The following is a 21,179-nucleotide window of genomic DNA, read 5'->3' on the forward strand; positions in this document are numbered from 1 at the left end:
ATACTTTAATTCTGTTAACCCAACAGCTTAATGGATTCAGGAATGACATGATATTATGGGAGAGAAAAAACTCCATACTGACCTCGGATGTGCAGATGTCCGGAGTGCGACACCTGGTAGTAGGCGTGGTGGGTGACGGGCGCGGCGCGGTGCTGCCAGCGCGAGCGCGGCGCGGGCGCGCCCACGCACGAGCACCACAGCACGTGCTGCGACCACAGTGACACAGTACACACTCTGTGTATACTGACCTCGGATGTGCAGATGTCCGGAGTGCGACACCTGGTAGTAGGCGTGGTGGGTGACGGGCGCGGCGCGGTGCTGCCAGCGCGAGCGCGGCGCGGGCGCGCCCACGCACGAGCACCACAGCACGTGCTGCGACCACAGTGACACAGTACACACTCTGTGTATACTGACCTCGGATGTGCAGATGTCCGGAGTGCGACACCTGGTAGTAGGCGTGGTGGGTGACGGGCGCGGCGCGGTGCTGCCAGCGCGAGCGCGGCGCGGGCGCGCCCACGCACGAGCACCACAGCACGTGCTGCGACCACAGTGACACAGTACACACTCTGTGTATACTGACCTCGGATGTGCAGATGTCCGGAGTGCGACACCTGGTAGTAGGCGTGGTGGGTGACGGGCGCGGCGCGGTGCTGCCAGCGCGAGCGCGGCGCGGGCGCGCCCACGCACGAGCACCACAGCACGTGCTGCGACCACAGTGACACAGTACACACTCTGTGTATACTGACCTCGGATGTGCAGATGTCCGGAGTGCGACACCTGGTAGTAGGCGTGGTGGGTGACGGGCGCGGCGCGGTGCTGCCAGCGCGAGCGCGGCGCGGGCGCGCCCACGCACGAGCACCACAGCACGTGCTGCGACCACAGTGACACAGTACACACTCTGTGTATACTGACCTCGGATGTGCAGATGTCCGGAGTGCGACACCTGGTAGTAGGCGTGGTGGGTGACGGGCGCGGCGCGGTGCTGCCAGCGCGAGCGCGGCGCGGGCGCGCCCACGCACGAGCACCACAGCACGTGCTGCGACCACAGTGACACAGTACACACTCTGTGTATACTGACCTCGGATGTGCAGATGTCCGGAGTGCGACACCTGGTAGTAGGCGTGGTGGGTGACGGGCGCGGCGCGGTGCTGCCAGCGCGAGCGCGGCGCGGGCGCGCCCACGCACGAGCACCACAGCACGTGCTGCGACCACAGTGACACAGTACACACTCTGTGTATACTGACCTCGGATGTGCAGATGTCCGGAGTGCGACACCTGGTAGTAGGCGTGGTGGGTGACGGGCGCGGCGCGGTGCTGCCAGCGCGAGCGCGGCGCGGGCGCGCCCACGCACGAGCACCACAGCACGTGCTGCGACCACAGTGACACAGTACACACTCTGTGTATACTGACCTCGGATGTGCAGATGTCCGGAGTGCGACACCTGGTAGTAGGCGTGGTGGGTGACGGGCGCGGCGCGGTGCTGCCAGCGCGAGCGCGGCGCGGGCGCGCCCACGCACGAGCACCACAGCACGTGCTGCGACCACAGTGACACAGTACACACTCTGTGTATACTGACCTCGGATGTGCAGATGTCCGGAGTGCGACACCTGGTAGTAGGCGTGGTGGGTGACGGGCGCGGCGCGGTGCTGCCAGCGCGAGCGCGGCGCGGGCGCGCCCACGCACGAGCACCACAGCACGTGCTGCGACCACAGTGACACAGTACACACTCTGTGTATACTGACCTCGGATGTGCAGATGTCCGGAGTGCGACACCTGGTAGTAGGCGTGGTGGGTGACGGGCGCGGCGCGGTGCTGCCAGCGCGAGCGCGGCGCGGGCGCGCCCACGCACGAGCACCACAGCACGTGCTGCGACCACAGTGACACAGTACACACTCTGTGTATACTGACCTCGGATGTGCAGATGTCCGGAGTGCGACACCTGGTAGTAGGCGTGGTGGGTGACGGGCGCGGCGCGGTGCTGCCAGCGCGAGCGCGGCGCGGGCGCGCCCACGCACGAGCACCACAGCACGTGCTGCGACCACAGTGACACAGTACACACTCTGTGTATACTGACCTCGGATGTGCAGATGTCCGGAGTGCGACACCTGGTAGTAGGCGTGGTGGGTGACGGGCGCGGCGCGGTGCTGCCAGCGCGAGCGCGGCGCGGGCGCGCCCACGCACGAGCACCACAGCACGTGCTGCGACCACAGTGACACAGTACACACTCTGTGTATACTGACCTCGGATGTGCAGATGTCCGGAGTGCGACACCTGGTAGTAGGCGTGGTGGGTGACGGGCGCGGCGCGGTGCTGCCAGCGCGAGCGCGGCGCGGGCGCGCCCACGCACGAGCACCACAGCACGTGCTGCGACCACAGTGACACAGTACACACTCTGTGTATACTGACCTCGGATGTGCAGATGTCCGGAGTGCGACACCTGGTAGTAGGCGTGGTGGGTGACGGGCGCGGCGCGGTGCTGCCAGCGCGAGCGCGGCGCGGGCGCGCCCACGCACGAGCACCACAGCACGTGCTGCGACCACAGTGACACAGTACACACTCTGTGTATACTGACCTCGGATGTGCAGATGTCCGGAGTGCGACACCTGGTAGTAGGCGTGGTGGGTGACGGGCGCGGCGCGGTGCTGCCAGCGCGAGCGCGGCGCGGGCGCGCCCACGCACGAGCACCACAGCACGGCGCTGGCGCGCGCGGCGACGCGGACCGTGCGGCCGAATGAGGCGATGCGCGCTGGAACTGTACGTATGTTTGGTTAGGCTGTTAGTGGTTCGTAACATTTCAACGTCTCTCGTAATTGAATGTATAAAATGCTTCTCTCATCTTTGCGTGTTCCAGTTGCTTGGTTCTATGATCTTTGCGCGTGCCAGTCGGTTGATCATTCATTTTAATGCAAAAATCAACTTTGGTTAAATTATTCTATGGTATAGAATTATTTAGGGTCAGCTCAAAAGTACCCGAAACCGCCGAGCTTGAATGAAGAGAGTTATGAATGTGGATGAAGCGAAGGAAGCATGCAGAGATCGTGGCAAGTGGAAAGAGGTAGTCTCTGCCTACCCCTCCGGGAAAGAGGCGTGATTTTATGTATGTATTCTATGGCAAAATTATCAAAAGTAATTTCTTCATCTGTGTTGTATTAGGTGACTGCCTGTTACCACGATTTTCGTTTAGTCATCACAAAATTCAAATGAACGAGGTGGAGTAGTCATTTTCAGAGCACCAGGAACAGAAAACTACGTAATAAAAGTTTCACCATGGATATGAAGGACCAATACAACATTCTTAAACTTACTCCTAGAACTCGGCCCCTGCCCGACAACCAAAGTAGACTCCCCCTCTCCAGAACCCGTGGTGGCTGACACCCAGAACTCGTACAGCTGGTTCTCCAGGAGGTTTCTCACTTGGAACATCAGCTCCATGTCCGCTTTCTTGTCTGCTGTCACTGTAAAGCTTGAGTGCTTGCCCAATCTGTGGAAGAAGATAATAACTTACTAAATGATAATATTTTAAAGTGAGTATTACTTACACTTTTATAATATGCACTGATGAACAAACTTATCAAATTAAAAGGACTTTAAATAATTATAATCAATAAGTTGGACTTAACGAAAACGTGAACTTAATTTCGTTTTGGCGCTAATAATATTTTTTTTTTGTTATTTTTCTTATTTTTGTTTCTGTTCCAGCCAGCACTCCCTACTAACCAATGAGGTTGTTACATACATACATACATACATAAAATCACGCCTCTTTCCCGGAGGGGTAGGCAGAGACTACCTCTTTCCACTTGCCACGATCTCTGCATACTTCTTTCGCTTCGTCCACATTCATAACTCTCTTCATACAAGCTCGGCGGTTTCGGGTACTTTTGACCTGACCCTTTACCAGGACGTCCTTAATTTAATCAAGATACGTTCGTCTAGGTCTTCCCACTCCGACCTTTCCCTCCACACTCTCCTTGTATATCTGCTTAGTCAACCTGCTTTCATTCATCCTCTCCACATGACCGAACCATCTTAACATACCCTTTTCTATTCCTGTAACTACATCTTCTTTCACATCACAACATTCCCTTATCACGCTGTTCCTTATCCTGTCACTCAATTTCACACCCATCATACTCCTTAACGCTCTCATTTCCACTGCATTTATTCTGCTTTCATGCTTCTTTTGCCATACCCAACTTTCACTCCCATACATTAATGTCGGGACCAACACGCCCCTGTGCACAGCCAGTCGAGCCTTTTTGGATAGTTTCTGACTGCTCATAAAGGCATGCAAAGCTCCATTCACCATGTTCCCCGCGTTCACTCTCCTTTCAATATCACTATCATACTTGCCATCTGATGTAAACTTTGATCCTAGATATACAAACTCTTTCACTTGCTCCACTTTTTCTCCTCCAATCAAAATATTACATGCTGTCATTTCTTTCTCCATTTCAAAAACCAGTGTTTTAGTTTTACTTACGTTCACTTTCATTCCTTTCTCTTTTAAAGCTTCATGCATACAGTTTACCATCTCCTGTAACTCCTCCGCTGATGACGCCAGTATAACCTGATCGTCGGCATAGAGCAGACATTTGACGAGTAACTCATTCATCCTTAATCCACTTTTAGACTCTTTCAAATCTGTCAAACAGCTATCCATAAATAGGTTGAACGGCCACGGTGACGCAACACATCCTTGCCTAACGCCTTTCTCAATCTTAAACCACTCAGTGTGCGCTCCGTTTATCCTGACACAAGCACTCGAATCCTCATATAAGGATTTCAGTGCTCGTATTAAGAGACTGCTCACCCCATGCATAGAAAGTGCTGACCACAATTCATTCCTCTCAACTCTGTCATAGGCCTTTTCCAGATCTACGAATGTGCAATAAACTTTTTGACTCTTGGCCAAAAACTTTTCGGCTATGCACCGCAAGGAAAAGACCTGATCAGTACATCCCATTCCCTTTCGAAATCCCGCTTGAGCATCCCATATTTTGTCATCAGTTTCATTCCTGACTCTATTAATCAATACCTTAGCATACAATTTGCCGACGACGCTAAGCAGGCTTATACCACGATAATTTTTGCAGTCCAGCTGTGACCCTTTTCCTTTGTAAAGTGGCACGATAACAGCCTTACACCAATCTTTTGGTACTCGGCCGCTTCTCCAACACAAATTGAAAAGGCAGTACAACTGACTAGCTACTACGCCTTTTCCTGCTTTAAGCATCTCGACCGACACTCTATCACACCCAGCAGCCTTTCCCGCTTTCATACTCTTAAGTGCTTCCACAATTTCGAACATTTCAATTTCGCCTTCCATCTCATTCAAAATAGTCCTTCCATATCTTTAGTACACATTCTTCTCCTTTCACAACGCTACCATCCTGGCATCTGATCCTAGTCAGCTCTCTGGTTATAGTATTTCCTCGGGCTGACCTTACGGATTTCCAGAATACTTTCAGATTTGACTGAAAGTCTTCTGATAGCCTTTTATCAAAATCCTCTTTATACTCTTCTTTCTTTCTAATCACAGCTTTCTTAACCAAATCTTTCATTTTCTTATATTCCTTACGTGCTTCATTCACATCTTCATCTATAACCTCTTGCATTCTTAAGTTAGCTTTTGCTGCTAACAAATCCAGCCATGCTTTCTTCTTTAATCGCACAAGTTCTTGCACATCTTTACTCATCCACGCATTTTTGTGATTTTTTCCTTTCCTTCTCTACTTACACCACACACTTCAACAGCTACTTTCACAATTCTTTCTTTAAATTCCTTCCATCCATCTTCAATATCGCTCATTTCCTCTAAATCTTCAAATTCATCCTTCAGTCTATTAATATACTTCCTACCTACATCCATATCTTGCAAATTTTCTACTTTTACTCTTTCCAAAGCGCTGGTTTGCTCCCTTACCCTGTGCCGCCAGCGATTGAAGATACCCCTTATCCGGGATATCACCAGTAAATGGTCCGAGTCAATGCCAGCACCGCGATATGCACGGGTATCCAGCACTTTGTTCTTCAATCTTTCATCTACAATCACAAAGTCTATCATACTTTTTAAAATACCTTCCACTCTTGTGTAGGTGTGGATCTCTTTATGTTGAAACATTGAGTTCGACACAAAAAGATCCCACTCTAGACAAATTTCTAATACACTTCTTCCATTATCATTCACCTTTTCGTCACCAAACGCACCAAGCACCTTTTCATATCCATCACGCTTTACACCCACCCATCCATTAAAATCACCTAACATAATAATCTTCTCATTTGGCTTGGTAACTTTCAATACTTCTCTTACACTATTCCAGAACTATGAGGTTGTTTCACATTTCAATTCTATGTTTGATCAAAAGTATACTTTCATTCTGTTAACCCAACAGCTTAATGGATTCAGGAATGAGATGATATGATGGGAGAGAAAAAACACGTTATCAATAATATCCTTACCTCCCAGCTTCCCGATAGTAGACTGTGTAATGGGATATGATCCCGTTGGGGTGCAGTGGGGGCAGCCAGCTTACAAGAACCGAATCGCTGGAGAACGGCAGTGCTTTGATTTTCTCGGGGGCAGATGGCACTGGAATATTCATAACATTTGTTTTTTTTAGTTTGTTTGTTTTATTTGTGAGTCAGTATTTTCATAAAGGAAGTGATGATTAATCACCATCCCCACGTTGCTTGTCCTGAATGTTGCTCATGGAGTGAGAAAAGTCAGATCAAGGAGCTTTTCTCTTCTAATCTTCGAGTCTGCCAATATGTAAACCCAGTTGGAAACATGTGCCTGAATTCTGTCAAGTTTCCTTTCAAATCATAACCTTATTTTTTGTGAACAGTGAATAAAAATTTATGAAAGAAAATCTCACCATCTTCCTCAGTCATGCAGTAGACCGGGGGGCTCCTCTTGCCGTCTCCAGCGTTGGTGAAGGCCAGGACTTGTATGGAGTAGTTGGTGTACTTTCTCAGCGTGTGCAGGAAGGTGTCTGTTGTAGTCACACGCTTGATCTCGCCTACATCGGCTGTAATGATTATTTGGTGGGGATATTACTAATTGTTGCAATTTATCAAAATTTTATTGTATAACCGCGAATTTAAATTCCAATTTGCCCTAGGTATTGGTGAGAATTTTAAAAATTGCATCTCTTTGCCAACTGTATCCAAGAAATATTCTAGACAAAGTTCAAATTAATACACTCAGTAATTTTGGTTGTCTGTTCCTGCTTAGACACTGATTATCAGTGCAACTGGATACTATATTGTCTTCAGCTAAGTACTTGTAAAAGTTTCAATTATTTTTTGTCTTTTATCGGCACCTTTCAGTGTTAAATTTACCGTGATCAGTAGTCAGCGGCGAGTAGATGACTTTGTACCCCTGAATCAGTCCTCCGTGCTGACCAATTGGAGGCGGACCCCACGTCACCTTCATGCTGGACGATGACAGAGGAAAGCAGGAGACGCTGGTCGGGTGAGATTCGGGCACTGGAAACATTGTCAGTTTTACTGATTGAAAGAGTAGTCGTAATGAATCTCATTTAAATGTACTATTGCTTGCCGAACCTGAAAAAATATCCAATTAGCCAAACAACAACATACATGTGGTCATGTCTATATCCCTTGTGGGGTAGACAGAGCCAACAGTCTTGAAAAGACTGATCGGCCACGACCAGCTATTTGGCTTCATGATAGAATTGAGATTCAAATAGTGACAGGTTGCTTGCCCGTCGCCTAAAAAAGAGATGGCTTGGTCCTATTCTTTTTTGTACTGGTTTCGGGAACCACACGGCACGTTGAGCAAAATCCTAAAAGATATTCAAGATCGGGAGAATTCGTTTTGAGTATTGGGTTGAGTGGGCTACGACAAGGCTACAAACTCGGGCCACTTCCTTCCGAACTTTTTAAAACAAACACGGGGTCATGTACATCTTTTCGGGCATTATGGCTGAAGGATTACAAGAGTTCCTGAAAGCAGCTGCTACAAAGCTATTTATTCTTTAATAAAACATATAATCTCGTTTATTGAAGAATAAATGTATATTACATCACACTCCAACCCATCTTGATATAACAGTATTTTTAGGGACTAATATAGTAAAAGTCTCACCTCCTTCTAAAGTAGTAGCCGAGACAGGAGCTGAGGGCGGTCCTGCCGCTACTCCGTTAAACGCTCTAACTCTCACTTCATACCGAGTGAATTTTCTCAGAGCAGATAGATTCAACTCTGTAGCCGACCACCCGTTAACTGTCAAGGTTCTGTAAAAATAATGAAACAGATCGATGAATAGACAAAAAGAATGACTTTTTCCGAGATTTCCTAGTAATGTGAAGAAATACGGGGTTAAAGGCAGAGAAGGCAGCTGATCCAGGAAGATACCAAAGAGCAACTAAAACATGTAGAACGTCAAGCTTCTCATTCGTCTTCTTGGTTATGGCCTCAATTGTATAGTTTAGGTGGATTTGGATTTTATTTTTCATCCGGTAAGTAGTTCGGCCATGACCTTGCCTTGCTTGGTAACATTGCATAGGTATTCACCTACTATAGGCTCCAATTTCTATTTTTTCTTAGTCCTTGACTTACTTGTGTCTATGTGTGGGTTCGGTATACTACTCTCTTGTGATCTGTGGCGTACTTCAGGCGGCTCCAAGAACTAGCGCATTGGTGGCATAAGAGCATTCAGAGCAGCTTTAATAGAGGCAACGAAAGAAATCTAATAAACCGCGATGGTGTAAAGAAAATTCAGTAGTATTCAGGTCATCAGGGCGAATGGATAGTTACTGTTACGAGTATTGACATAATTAGTTCTACATATTCATTCATGTTTTTTAATGTAGACAATGTGCATTCGTCCACGATTTAGATTTAAGAGATCTATATTTGTAAATTGACGTCCGATGAAAATGCTGCAGTGTAGTTTGTTCCGCCGCTTCTTCTACACATGCACTTTGGAAGCGGTAGTAGTTATAATTAGATTTAAGTTACGTGACGTCAATAAGTGATACCTTGTAACCAATTTTGAAAATAAATCTTTTCTATTCTGTTACTTGTTGTTGAAACTTTAAGAAGAATCATCAAAACAGTCGACATGCCTGGTAGTATTTCTACTGGCTCCAGGCCCCACTTCGGTGCAGGTGACGGAGTACCCCAGCAGCTCCCCGTGCCACGCGTCCCTGGGCGGCGGCCGCCAGGACACGTGCAGCTCTCCCGGACCACCAGCTGTCACTTGAACGTTTGTTGGTGCTTCTGATGGCGCTGTTAAAAAAAATTGTTGGTGATGCAATAAAGTATTATGAATGAATGAATTTTATTTATATAAGTAACAAGGACTCATTTGTATTAGTAATGCTTACAAATTATGTTAGTACCTAGGGACAGCATGATTTCTAAAGTGGCCATTCTTGCACCACTCCCCCCGAAATGGCGCAAGAATGGTTGACATATAGGCATATATGTATATTATGGATGTCTTTGACGGATTTGTAATTTTTGTAAGTCACATCAGATTCTAGCCGGGCACATTTTTAGAAATTGTGAGCTCATCCTGTCGTTCTCTTGGCATTTGTCAAGAATACTTTATCATAAGAGAAGTCTGAGATTCGATTGTATTTTATGTATTATTGAAGATATTATGTGAAGCAGAATGTTAACTCGCTTGAAGTATGGTTACATGTTCAGATGTATGACTGCAAGATAGTCCCGAATGAAAATAGGTTCATAATCTCAAGGTCAAAAAACTTTTATGATCGCTTAAAGATCAATAACAGACATACCTTCTTCCTGAGTTTTGACGACGACAGGCTCAGTAAAGGCGCTCCTGTCAATTTGGTTGATGGCCGCGATACGAATCATGTATGCCGTATGAGGCTTCAAACTGCTCAGCAAGGCTTCGTAGTGTATATCCCCCTTTTTTGAGAGACTGCGAAGGAAAATATTGGAATGAAATAGATATTAAATAATCACGCCGTTTTGGAATAGAAAAACAGATGAAAAGATATGGTAGCAAGTGGAGTAAGAAGTCTCAACCAACCTGCTAAAATAAAATGTGCTGTAAAACTGTTATAAACCTACAAATAAATCCAACAAAGGCTAAAACAATTTGTCCTTAGTATACTAAGGTGGTATGTAGATATGTAGTAAGAAAATTCTTCTAGTTTTCTTGGCTTCCTAGGCAGTTAATACGTATTAGCGCAGACTGACCGAGGAGCGATTAGCATTAGCTATTTCTCCATGGTAGTCATTTCTAGTGTTGTTATACCCACGTGATGTGTGGATGAGTGGCGCCATGGACGGACACGTTGAGGCTAGTAGCAGATTCCCATTGGTTCCCCCGGAGGGCGCCTTGGGCGGCCAGCGCGCAGTACTGCAGCGTGTACCCCACGAGCGGGGAGTTGCCGTCGAAACCCTGGCTCCAGGACAGCCGCACCGCCCGGCTTAGGATCTCCGTTACGGAGAGCGAGTGAGGTGTGTCGGGCTTCTCTGAAAGATTTTATAGAAACATATTTATGGTGTCGTGTGGTTCCCGGCACCATTACAAAAAGAATTGGACCACTCCATCTCTTTACCATGGATGTCGTAAAAGGCTACTAAGGGATAGGCTTATAAACTTGGGATTCCTCTTTTAGGCGATGGGCTAGCAACCTGCCACTATTTGAATCTCAATTCTATCATTAAGCCAAATAGTTGAACGTGGCCATACAGTCTTTTCAAGACTGTTGCCTCTGTCTACCCCGCAAGGGATATAGACGTGACCATATGTATGTATTTATGTATGTATTCATGATGACATCTCGAAGTAGAAAAAGACAGAATGGTTCATCAGCTATTATTAATAGCTATTTTCGTTCTATGGTCTTCATATAATTAGCATAGCATGATCAAACCGTGAAGAGAATATAAAATTAATAATACCTTGGACGGAGAGATAAATATAATGGTCGCTGTGACCGTAAGCGTTAACTGCTTGGCACTTATAAACGCCCGAGTCCTGCCGGTCGGCTCTGCTTATATACAGCTGGGACCTTAAACCACTATCAGTCTTTGCTTCGGAGATGCTTAACCTGGAAAAAAGACCAAACATTCAAGGTTCAGGAGGTAATCGCTTGATAATCTAATGATATAAAATTTATCCTAATCAAGAATGAAACCATTGACTAGGAGAGACCAATATGATATTCTGTGAATCAACATGACGAACATAATTCAATTAAATATATATTTGACAGTCCTAAAGTATTTTTAAAGTTTAGTACATATAATGTTTGTCAGTTCAACTAACTACACTAACATAATGACATCGATGTATCTTCTTAGTCTTATTAAATCTTCCACAGTCTATGTATTAAGCAGATGTAACACACTGACAGCGATTAAGGGATAGGCTTATAATCTTGGGATACTCTTGTAGGCGACAGGCTAGAAACCTGTCAAGCCAAATACCTGAACGTAGCCTATCAGTCTTTACAAGACTTTTTTCCTTGTTTACCTACCCCACAAGGGATACAGACGTGATGACATATATGGATGAAACGCGATATAAGAAACCAGGCTCACCTATAAGTATTAAGATCTAAATGGTTCATGTTGTGAGCCCAGGTCAGGCGGATGGGGCTGTCTCCTCCCACATCGCACACCAGCGTGGCGGGCGCTCCGCGTCTTGCCGTCATATTGTGCGAAGTCAGCTCGAACCGGGCCGGTTCTGGGTTCATACGGTATTAACAGCTATAATATGCGACAGACTCATAGAGTTGGTTATAAGTAGATTGAGAGTATTGACCCTTTTTAAATTTGAACAAGATTATGAGCTTTGAGAAGGATATTTCTTTAAACTGAAACCGGAGATTGTCATTATGATGATACGGAATAAAGAAATGTGATAAAAGAAGTAATTAATAATCTATAAACTATTCGTTCAAGCGATACCACGCGCAAAAAAATTCTGGAACCTATTTGGCATTTATGTGCTGGAGGAGCGTTGGAATTTTTCAAAATTTCTATGTAAAAGCGAAAAACTAGGACTTAGTGCAATATTATACGGATGATAGTAAGTATTTCTAAATATATACGAGTCTCATACCATTGACAGCCACAGCAATGGTCTTGGTGAGGGGTGACCCTACCCCGTTTTCAGCCTTGCACATGTAGTGACCCTCGTCATAAGGCAGTGCTGATTCAATCCAGAGAGTCCCATTTGACAAGACCTGGAATCTTCCACCGAGGTTCACTAGAGGCGTGTAGTCTGATGATGATGCCCCTGAAAAAATATAGTAATGACTATTTATATCAGCCTTTCAGCATTTTGCTCCGGTTACGTCTTTCCTATGACTATATTCCAGGAGTTTGCTTTAAGATGCAAATCGCTTAAATGGTTAAAAATAATCTATCGAAAGAAATGCTTACTTACCCCCTTACATCCGAATGAACTTTGTAAAGTTTATTTAAAAGAGCAATTGATTATCGATCCAAAATCAATGTTAGTAACAAACATTTTGTAACCAGCTTAAAGAGAGACAAACTTTCTAGTGAGATCAATCTAACAACAAATATCAGGCACGATTTGAAAATTTTGAATTTGAACATGCTCTGCTGACTCCACACGAAAAGTGGGAATAGGTAGCGACGAAGTAGATCATAAAAGACAGGTTACCTCGTTGCTTCAACCAGGAGACCTGCGGTGTGGGGGAGCCCGTGGTTTGACAGTGCAGTGCCAGGGATTCCCCGGCCAACACCGCCTCGTCTTTGGGCTCCGTCACCCATTTGGGGGACACTGCAGCGTGGAAGAAAATTTGATAGTTATTCATCATTTAGTCTTAATTATGTTTTATATTTGTAGAGAGATGATTTAAAGGCTGTTTTGCTTATTAGTTACTAAAGGAAGATATAGTACTCGAAGGTTCAGTTAAATTTAAGATTTACTTAAAGACCTTATCAATTAATCGTAACGTACGTAATATACAATATTATGTGGTTATCACACAACCAGACAATATCTATAACAAAAGCTAAATATATGTATATAACACGCATATAAAATAAAGTTAATTTTAGAAATCTGAGCATCTGGAAAAAGTTATACAACTTGTTGGCAACAAAAATAATGATAAAACTTTGATTATGAAGAATTTGTTTTAGTAGACTTATTGTGTTCCGTATTTTAAACATTTCCTACCATAAAACTGCTTTTATAAAAATATGTGACTTAAATTATTTAAGTTATTCTATTGAACAAAGCCCTACAAGATAAAGTTGCGGTTTGTTGTAGCAATTAATATGAAAGTTAACGCCTTAGTTTGTAACTTATATACACACAAGGATGAACTTAATCTATCAAAACTTACTTCAAAGTTTGCTTCTAGAAAACGGTGTTGTTTGTTTTCCCAACAAATTATAACAATATGTATCGAGAAGGCGAACATGTAGATACTTAGGATATAATAGGAACTCCAAGCTTGTTCAAGAACCAAATGCAATTATGCAAAGAAGATAAAAAGAAAAATACACAAATTTATCATCATAGCAACCCGTCATTATTTGTGACGGGTTGCTAGCCCATCGCCTAAAAGAAAAATCCCAAGTTTATAAGCCTATCCCTTAGTCGCCTTTTGCGACATCCATGGGAACGAGATGGAGTGGTCCTATTCTTTTTTTTATTGGTGCCGGGAACCACACGGCACAGAAATTATACACCAATTTTTAACAACAGTACCTACAATAAATACAGTACTTTGTAAATACTGGAATGTATCTTTATGATATAAACAATATACTCGACATGACTATAGCTATAAAGCTAAACGTAGTTTATCGCCTACAAGAAGAACCCAGGTTTATAAGTTTAGTCGACTTTTACGTCATCCATGGGAAGATATGGAGTGGTTCTCTACCAAAGTGCCGCAAACCACTCATCGTCAAAAAATAAATAAACAATTAATATAAAGTAAGAAAGTACGTAGCTTTAAGTTATATTTTTGAAGGGCTTAATTTATTATTAATTTATTCATTCAAATACATACATATGTGACGACGGTTGCTTTGCAAGTCGAAATTTAGTTTTTATTTTGAGTCTAGTTTCGACAGTGTAATTATGATCAACAACGACTTTATCTTCTTTTCGTGTAACATAATAAATCTAGATCTAAAGTCTTGAACTGACTAAATATTTAAACACAGTACTTCATTATTTGTTTAAAAATATTAGTTACCTACTTAATACTAAAAAATACAAAAAGGACGAATTTTAAGACTATATTAACAAACCTGTTCCTGCAGCACTAAATATTAGATTAGTACTTATTTCTAGACATTAAATATTTATAAATTCCTTTCTTAATAAAATAACCAAAATGTATTCCTAATCGTTCGAATTATTTCTCAAACATGTGATTTGTGCTCAGTCGTGATTTTTGAACATTTACAGCAACAAGTCTATATTATTAACTTTATACAAATTAAATTTCCGTGTATGTAAAATATGATGGATTTCGTTGAAAGTTCAAAATTTAACTATAAAAGTTTATTGTAAAAATTACCAGTATCTCTAGCAATCTGTAATCCAACGCTGAGTGGAACAAAAGGGGAAAACCTCTAAGTTCAATTTACATTAATATGAATTACAGCATAATTACAGAATTACAAGGCTATCAGGAGAGGTCAAATTTATCTTCATTTTAGAACAAGATATCAAACTTCCACTAACTACTAATTAATACCACATATTTTAATTGTCAAATGAAAGTGTGATCATAAATATACCTGATCCCTAGTAACTTTATTTGTTATAATTTGACCGCTCCTTAAAATATATGTATTTCAAAATAAATTGGAGGCAGGAGGATAATTTAAAAAATGAAATAGTGCTCAGATAAAATTGGCGTGCGAAATTGTCAAAAAATCGAGGCCTTTTACTTTTATTGGGTATGACGAATTGATTGGAAGACAATTATTATTATGTACCAATGTTCTGCGTTTTTAAGAATATACATATTTGCGCACGAGTGAAACTAAATGTCATGGGTAATAACTTTTTTACTTACGTCGCAAAATATTAATTATTTAAAGCTTTGCATGAATAGACTAAAAATGTATATGCTTTTAAAAATAAATATATCCTTTAAAATAATAAATAATTAATTCATCCGGATAAAATAAATGAAGAGGTTCTTAAATTTGATATAATTCCAAAAACGCTGAGATATTCATGTTTAAAGCTTAAAATAGCTGAAATACCCAAATGTGACACTAAAACAACTGAAATACGCAAATGTGACACTAAAAATTGCTGCAATACCCAGATGTGACACTAAAACGGCTGAAATACCAAAATGTGACACTAAAGTGCTGAGTGCAAGCATTGCATTGGTGCGAATGGATCTGTGCAGAGTGCTTCGGTGCTTGTTTGATGGTAATCTTTACCTTTGACGACCAATTCGGCCGTGTAATTAACTTTTGCGGCGGAGTTAGATGCCACACAAGTATATAAGCCGCTGTGACGAGCGAAAACCTCTTTGAAAACGAGGTTGCTGAAAAAATCAGCCGTCCGCTCTTCCACCTATATAGATATAGCTTTCTTAATACCCTTGTCGAATACATGAAATACACTCGCATTTTTTGTTCATGAGAGTTCGTAAAACTAGTGTAAGGGTGTGGATGTGAAAAGTCCAAGTCATTACTCTTGATGTAACACTGCAGGAGTTGAGACTCTTTGGAATGCTATCGAGTCACCATCAGATGATGGTTATTCGTTAATCTTTGACGATAATTCATGACTGACTCAATATTGTACTTAAAGTACAAAACAGTAACATCGTTTAGATAAATGAATAACAGCTAGTTCTATATATTTTTTGTAGAACTTCTCAACTAGAGGTAAATTTACACAGTTTTCTTGATTTCGAAAAGTTTCTCACCTGCAAAGCAGAGGATATAGGAGCATTGTCCTTCAACCAGGTGAAGTGTACTGGCATGTCTCCAGATGTGACGCTGCAGCCGACCTGAGCCCTCTTCCCCTCTTGCAAGTTAGCGGAAAAAGAGAATGGCTCGATTTCCGGAGGATCTGGAATAGAGAAAAAACATAACCTCTTTTATTTGATACTCAATTAAGTCAAATGGAAAGGACTGTTCTAGCAAATACTCTGAGGGATTTAACAACCATCTGCCTGTATTCTTCGTTTGTTCTTTCATTCATATTATAATCACGTCTATAACATTTGTGGGGTAGAAAGAGCCAACAGTCTTGAAAGACTGACAGGCTACGATCGTTCAGCTGTTGGGCATAATGATGGCTCAAATAGTGACAGGCTGCTAGCCCATCGCCTATAAGAAGAATCCCAGTTTATAAGCATATCTCTTGGTCGCATTTAACGAAATGCATGGGAAAGAGATGGAGTGGTCATATTCTTTTTTTATATTGGCGTCGGGAACCACACGGCCAACTAATAACGTTCTTTCGTATTCACTGTTGACCCCAGTTGAGAATTACTCTTCCTGGCTATTTCCCACTCGGATCCCATCACTAAGCAAACATGGGCCTATATACAAAAGGCCTTAATATGTGGCACTACTATATCGTACCAAAAGTTGTATAAATCCCCCAATCCGTTACAATTTTGTTTGTGCGATTACACTTATATGACATGCGAAGCAACTGTACTTACTGCTGACCACCAGTTGCAGTTCCTTCCTGGCGATCTCTCCATGGGATCCCATCACCAGACAAGTGTACTCCCCAGCATGGGACGGGTCCACTTTTGGTATCCTCAGGGCTCCGTCCATGCTGTTGTCCCATTCGATAGGACTCCCGTTGCGTTGCCATTTTACTGAGCTAAAATCGTAATAAGACGATGATTCTACAGGTATCATGTTTTGTCGCAAACAATTTGAACATCATCAATTGAAACTAATTGGAAACACGTTTTTTTTTATAGAAACTGAAATAGTATTTTCATTTTATTCTAGACCACAATAATCAAAAATTCTTTATCTGTATCAAATTAATTAATTAATTCGTAAACATATAAATGGTATTTTGTACACTACAAAGGTTGACCTGAACTTTTAAGTTATAAACTTGAGTCAGGAAACGTGAATTTAGTAGACCGAATTCAATTAGTAACAGCTTAAAAGCAAAGCGAGTTTATTTTAAAGATATTTCAATTCACTGTAATAATAAGCTGGAACTTATTTGGATAAATTAATTTATTAATATTTATATTAAACTTTATTGAGCCTCAAAGGTACAACAGGTGGACTTAATGCTAACAGCATTCTCTACCAATCAACCTTTACCTTTCATAAGACAAAACTAGTTCTTTCCATTCCAAAGAGATGGGTTAAATCCGTCTTACAAGCAGATTAACATCAAAACAAATGGCATCCTCACCTTATTGGGTATCCGGAGTAAGGGCAATAGAGCACCAATTCTCGGCCAGCAACGGCCCTCACGGGACCTATGGATCTTACGTACGGCGGCCCTGCAACCATTTATAAGGAGTTATGAACTGGAAATACGTAGGTCCACTCGACAATTGAACGTAGACTTGGGATATTGATGTCTTGAAATTTCAATAGTAAGAGTTTTGATATTACCTAGGTGTTGAGGAATTTGATTGGCTAAATTCTTAAATATGTATCAAAAATGGAAACTTCGGTCTTTGTGTTGGATATTATGCTAACCAGTATCATAATCAGCGTTAAATCCTTTAACCAAATGTATTTTTTTCAATATTTGGATAATGAATCTTCAAATGACTCAAGATAAACATCCCATAAAAAGTGAAACAAATAACGAAGCCTGATTTGAAAAATTGAGACTATGTTGAACCAGCCATCAAATAAACTTAGTTCTTATATTTCTTACACTACATTTAAAATCAATAAGAAAAATCATCACCAAGAAGAAAGGCTGCGTCGGTTCAAAATCAACATTCAAAAATTCGTGATCTAAAAAAACATATAACCCACCATATATGTTCAACCTGGAGGTATGGGACACTTCCCCCAAGGAGTTGGCAGCCCTGCAGGTGTACAGGCCTCCATCGTCAGACCTCACCGCTGAGATGTTCAGGTAGCTCACCACGTCATTGGTCTTTGTGGCGAATTGTTCAACGCTGTATCTGTGCGTGAAATGATAGAATTGAACTTCGTTATATTCATTATGATGAACAGCGTGGTTGAGAAATGTTGTGATGTGAAAGAAGATATAGTGACAGGAGTAGAAAAGGGAATGCTAAGATGGTTTGGTGATGTGGAGAGGATGAATGAAAGCAGGTTGACTAAGCAGATATACAAGGAGAGTGTGGAGGGAAAGGTCGGAGTGGGAAGGCCTAGACGAACATATCTTGATCAGATTAAGGACGTCCTGGCAAAGGGTCAGGTCAAGAGTACCCGGAACCGCCGAGATTGCATGAAGAGAGTTATGAATGTGGATGAAGCGAAGGAAGTATGCAGAGATCGTGGCAAGTGGAAAGATAGTCTCTGCCTACCCCTCCGGGAAAGAGGCGTGATTTTATGTATGTATGTAAACAAAGGAGTGCAATCAGGTCTAAAACTCGGATGATTGAAAGGGACTGTTGGAGTGGTAAGGCCTAGACTAATGTACCTTGAACAAATCGGAGACGTTCTAGCAAAAGGTCAGGTCAAGAGTTCCCGAAACCAATGACTTTGCATGAAGAGAGTTATGGAACACTTTTTTCATAGAATCACACCATCTCCTTTGCCAAGACCCTGGAGGCTTATTTATAAACGTTGATAGGTCATAATTCTTATGTCCCCTCTCTTTATCTATGTGATAGACCGAAATTTTAAAAAGAGACAGATGATAAGACGTAGGTAATTGCCTTGTCAATGTTCGTCGTGTTAACAACCTTAGAAAGGTGTCAATTAAAACAACTGCATCCTTTTAAACATAGACTATACCCATGCTTCTGAGCCTATTTTTATTTAAATTAAACGTCATCATTTTCACATTTAAAAAACCCTCAAAAACTACGTCACACGCTTTATTAAAGACAAGGGGTGATTTAACGTAATTAGTATCGTGGATTTTGATACTTTTATTTTTTTTCGTAGGTACTTTCTGAAATATGAACCGATATTTTTCTTTTAACGTTTTTGAATATCCTTTAGATGAGTACACTTAACAGTTAAATTTATGCAGTTGAATTAAAAGTGACCCTGTATAATACTATACCTGTGCCCCATTGCAATAGTGTTCAGAGGGAGACCATCCAGTTGCCACGTGAAATGTGGAGGTGGGGAGCCGACAGCTGAGCACTTGAGGGTCACCACCTGACCTGGTCTCAGGACTTGTTCTATGAAGGTGTACTGGAGTTCTGGAGCTGTGTCTGTTGAAGAAAAAGTTGCCGTTGTGTTTCGTCTACTCATTTACAAATACATACAAGTCACGTCTGTATCCCTTGTGGGGTAGACAGAGCCAACAGTCTTGAAGACTAATTGGCTAATTTCAGTTGTATGGCTTTTCAAGATTGAGTTCTGTCTACCCCGCAAGGGATGAAGATGTGACTATATGTAATATTAAATGCTGTAGTAATTTGTTATGCCATCTAGGCTTAATATGCACAGGTTGATTTGATTACATTATTTAAAACCCAACAAGTAAGAACTTATTACTACGTAAGAACTTATACTATTCCCATCATATTTTTATTTGTTTTGCAAGAATGACTGAACGACAGCGTATATTATTGCCGCTGTTTATAAAATCTTATGAATAAAACATTTTATAGAACTCCACACGAGAAGTCAGCACAAAAAATAAAAAATTTATATTATAGATTTACAGATTACACAGATTGAGTTAGCATCGAAGTTCGAGACTTGTGTTACGAGATACTAACTCAACCATTTTATATTTCTTACTAAAAACTTATATAGATAAACATCCAAGACCCAATCACAGAAAGTTCGTTTCTCATCATGCCCTGGCTGGGAATTGAACCTGGGACCTACTGTCACACATACAAGCGCACTACCGCTGCGTCACAGAGGCCGTTTGAAAAATGTTCTTAATCAGAAATCAATTATAACTAACCTCCCTTAAGTCAGAAATCAATTAAGTAAATATTACTTACCTATTGTGACGTGTGGTTCCCGGCACCAATACAAAAAAAGAATAGGACCACTCCATCTCTTTCCCATGGATGTCGTAAAAAGCGAATAAGGGGTAGGCTTGTAAATTCGGGATTCTTCTTTTAGGCGATGGGCTAGCAACCTGTCACTATTTGAATCTCAATTTAATCTTAAAGCCAAATAGCTGAACGTGGCCTATCAGTCTTTTCAAGACTGTTCGCTCTGTCTACCCCGCAAGGGATATAGACGTGATTATATGTATGTACATATGTAACTTACCTCCAAGTCTCAACTCCGCGCTAGCCTGCGCAGAGTCCCTCTCGTTCCTCGCCATACATTGGTAAACGCCTTTATCAGCTCGATGGACTGATGTGATGACGAGTTGTTCCCCACTGTTTTGCACCCTGACCCTGCCTCCGGCGACTCCTGAGCCGAGAGGTACCCCGTTGTGGAGCCACTCCAGACGAGGTGCTGGCCATCCGCCCCAAGTGCAATTGATGGTGGCTGTTCCACCGCTGTTTACCACCTGAAAAGGGAGAAATAAATGAATATTAAAAATACCCAGATGTAGTTCCAAAGTAAGTTAAAGACTTGCGTCATGGTAAGTAGTAGTATTTTACATTTAACTACATAACATACATATAATTACGTCTACATCCCTTACGGGGTAGACAGAGCCAACAGTCTTGAAAAGACTGATCGGTCACGTTCAGCTGTTTGGCTTAATGATAGAATTGAGATTCAAATAGTGACAGGTCGCTAGCCTATCGCCTAAAAGAAGAATCCCAAGTTAACAATTAACTAATAGTTTAACAGAATTAAGATTGAAATAGTGACAGATATATCAATAACAGAAAACTATCGTTATTATACCATAAGAAAGTTATGTGTGTGCGAGTGAGAGGGGTATACGTTATTTTGTTTGTCAACTCCCCGCAATCTCCAGTGTTGCCAGTAAAATCCGAATCGAATTTAAGTTCGAGCAACTATGCTTAAAGCTTAAACTTTTAACTCCTGGCGGGCTCCTGCAAACTTTGACTTTGCCCTGGAATAGATGGCCTGGAATCTTAATTTATGAATACCAAGT

At 42.2% G+C, this 21,179-nt stretch overlaps 1 protein-coding gene across 1 annotated transcript in view; it reads right to left on the reverse strand.

The window, feature by feature from the left end:
• LOC106132962 (cell adhesion molecule Dscam2) overlaps positions 1 to 21,179 on the reverse strand; it is a 168,929-nt gene that overhangs the window by 12,514 nt on the left and 135,236 nt on the right. Inside the window, exons 8-28 of the mRNA XM_060952986.1 lie at positions 20,372 to 20,618; positions 19,194 to 19,347; positions 17,966 to 18,117; positions 17,385 to 17,475; positions 16,660 to 16,826; positions 15,913 to 16,058; positions 15,419 to 15,554; positions 12,654 to 12,773; positions 12,411 to 12,413; positions 12,084 to 12,260; positions 11,561 to 11,705; positions 10,919 to 11,067; positions 10,270 to 10,486; positions 9,781 to 9,926; positions 9,100 to 9,262; positions 8,117 to 8,265; positions 7,348 to 7,494; positions 6,882 to 7,034; positions 6,466 to 6,595; positions 3,306 to 3,481; positions 2,573 to 2,752 (exon numbers count right to left, since the gene is read on the reverse strand). Of these exons, the coding sequence (XP_060808969.1) occupies positions 2,573 to 2,752; positions 3,306 to 3,481; positions 6,466 to 6,595; positions 6,882 to 7,034; positions 7,348 to 7,494; positions 8,117 to 8,265; positions 9,100 to 9,262; positions 9,781 to 9,926; positions 10,270 to 10,486; positions 10,919 to 11,067; positions 11,561 to 11,705; positions 12,084 to 12,260; positions 12,411 to 12,413; positions 12,654 to 12,773; positions 15,419 to 15,554; positions 15,913 to 16,058; positions 16,660 to 16,826; positions 17,385 to 17,475; positions 17,966 to 18,117; positions 19,194 to 19,347; positions 20,372 to 20,618 (3,148 nt within the window). The remainder of the gene's footprint in view (positions 1 to 2,572; positions 2,753 to 3,305; positions 3,482 to 6,465; positions 6,596 to 6,881; positions 7,035 to 7,347; positions 7,495 to 8,116; positions 8,266 to 9,099; positions 9,263 to 9,780; positions 9,927 to 10,269; positions 10,487 to 10,918; positions 11,068 to 11,560; positions 11,706 to 12,083; positions 12,261 to 12,410; positions 12,414 to 12,653; positions 12,774 to 15,418; positions 15,555 to 15,912; positions 16,059 to 16,659; positions 16,827 to 17,384; positions 17,476 to 17,965; positions 18,118 to 19,193; positions 19,348 to 20,371; positions 20,619 to 21,179) is intronic.

This window comes from Amyelois transitella, chromosome 3, assembly GCF_032362555.1.
Source record: "Amyelois transitella isolate CPQ chromosome 3, ilAmyTran1.1, whole genome shotgun sequence".
Lineage (NCBI taxonomy): Eukaryota > Metazoa > Arthropoda > Insecta > Lepidoptera > Pyralidae > Amyelois > Amyelois transitella.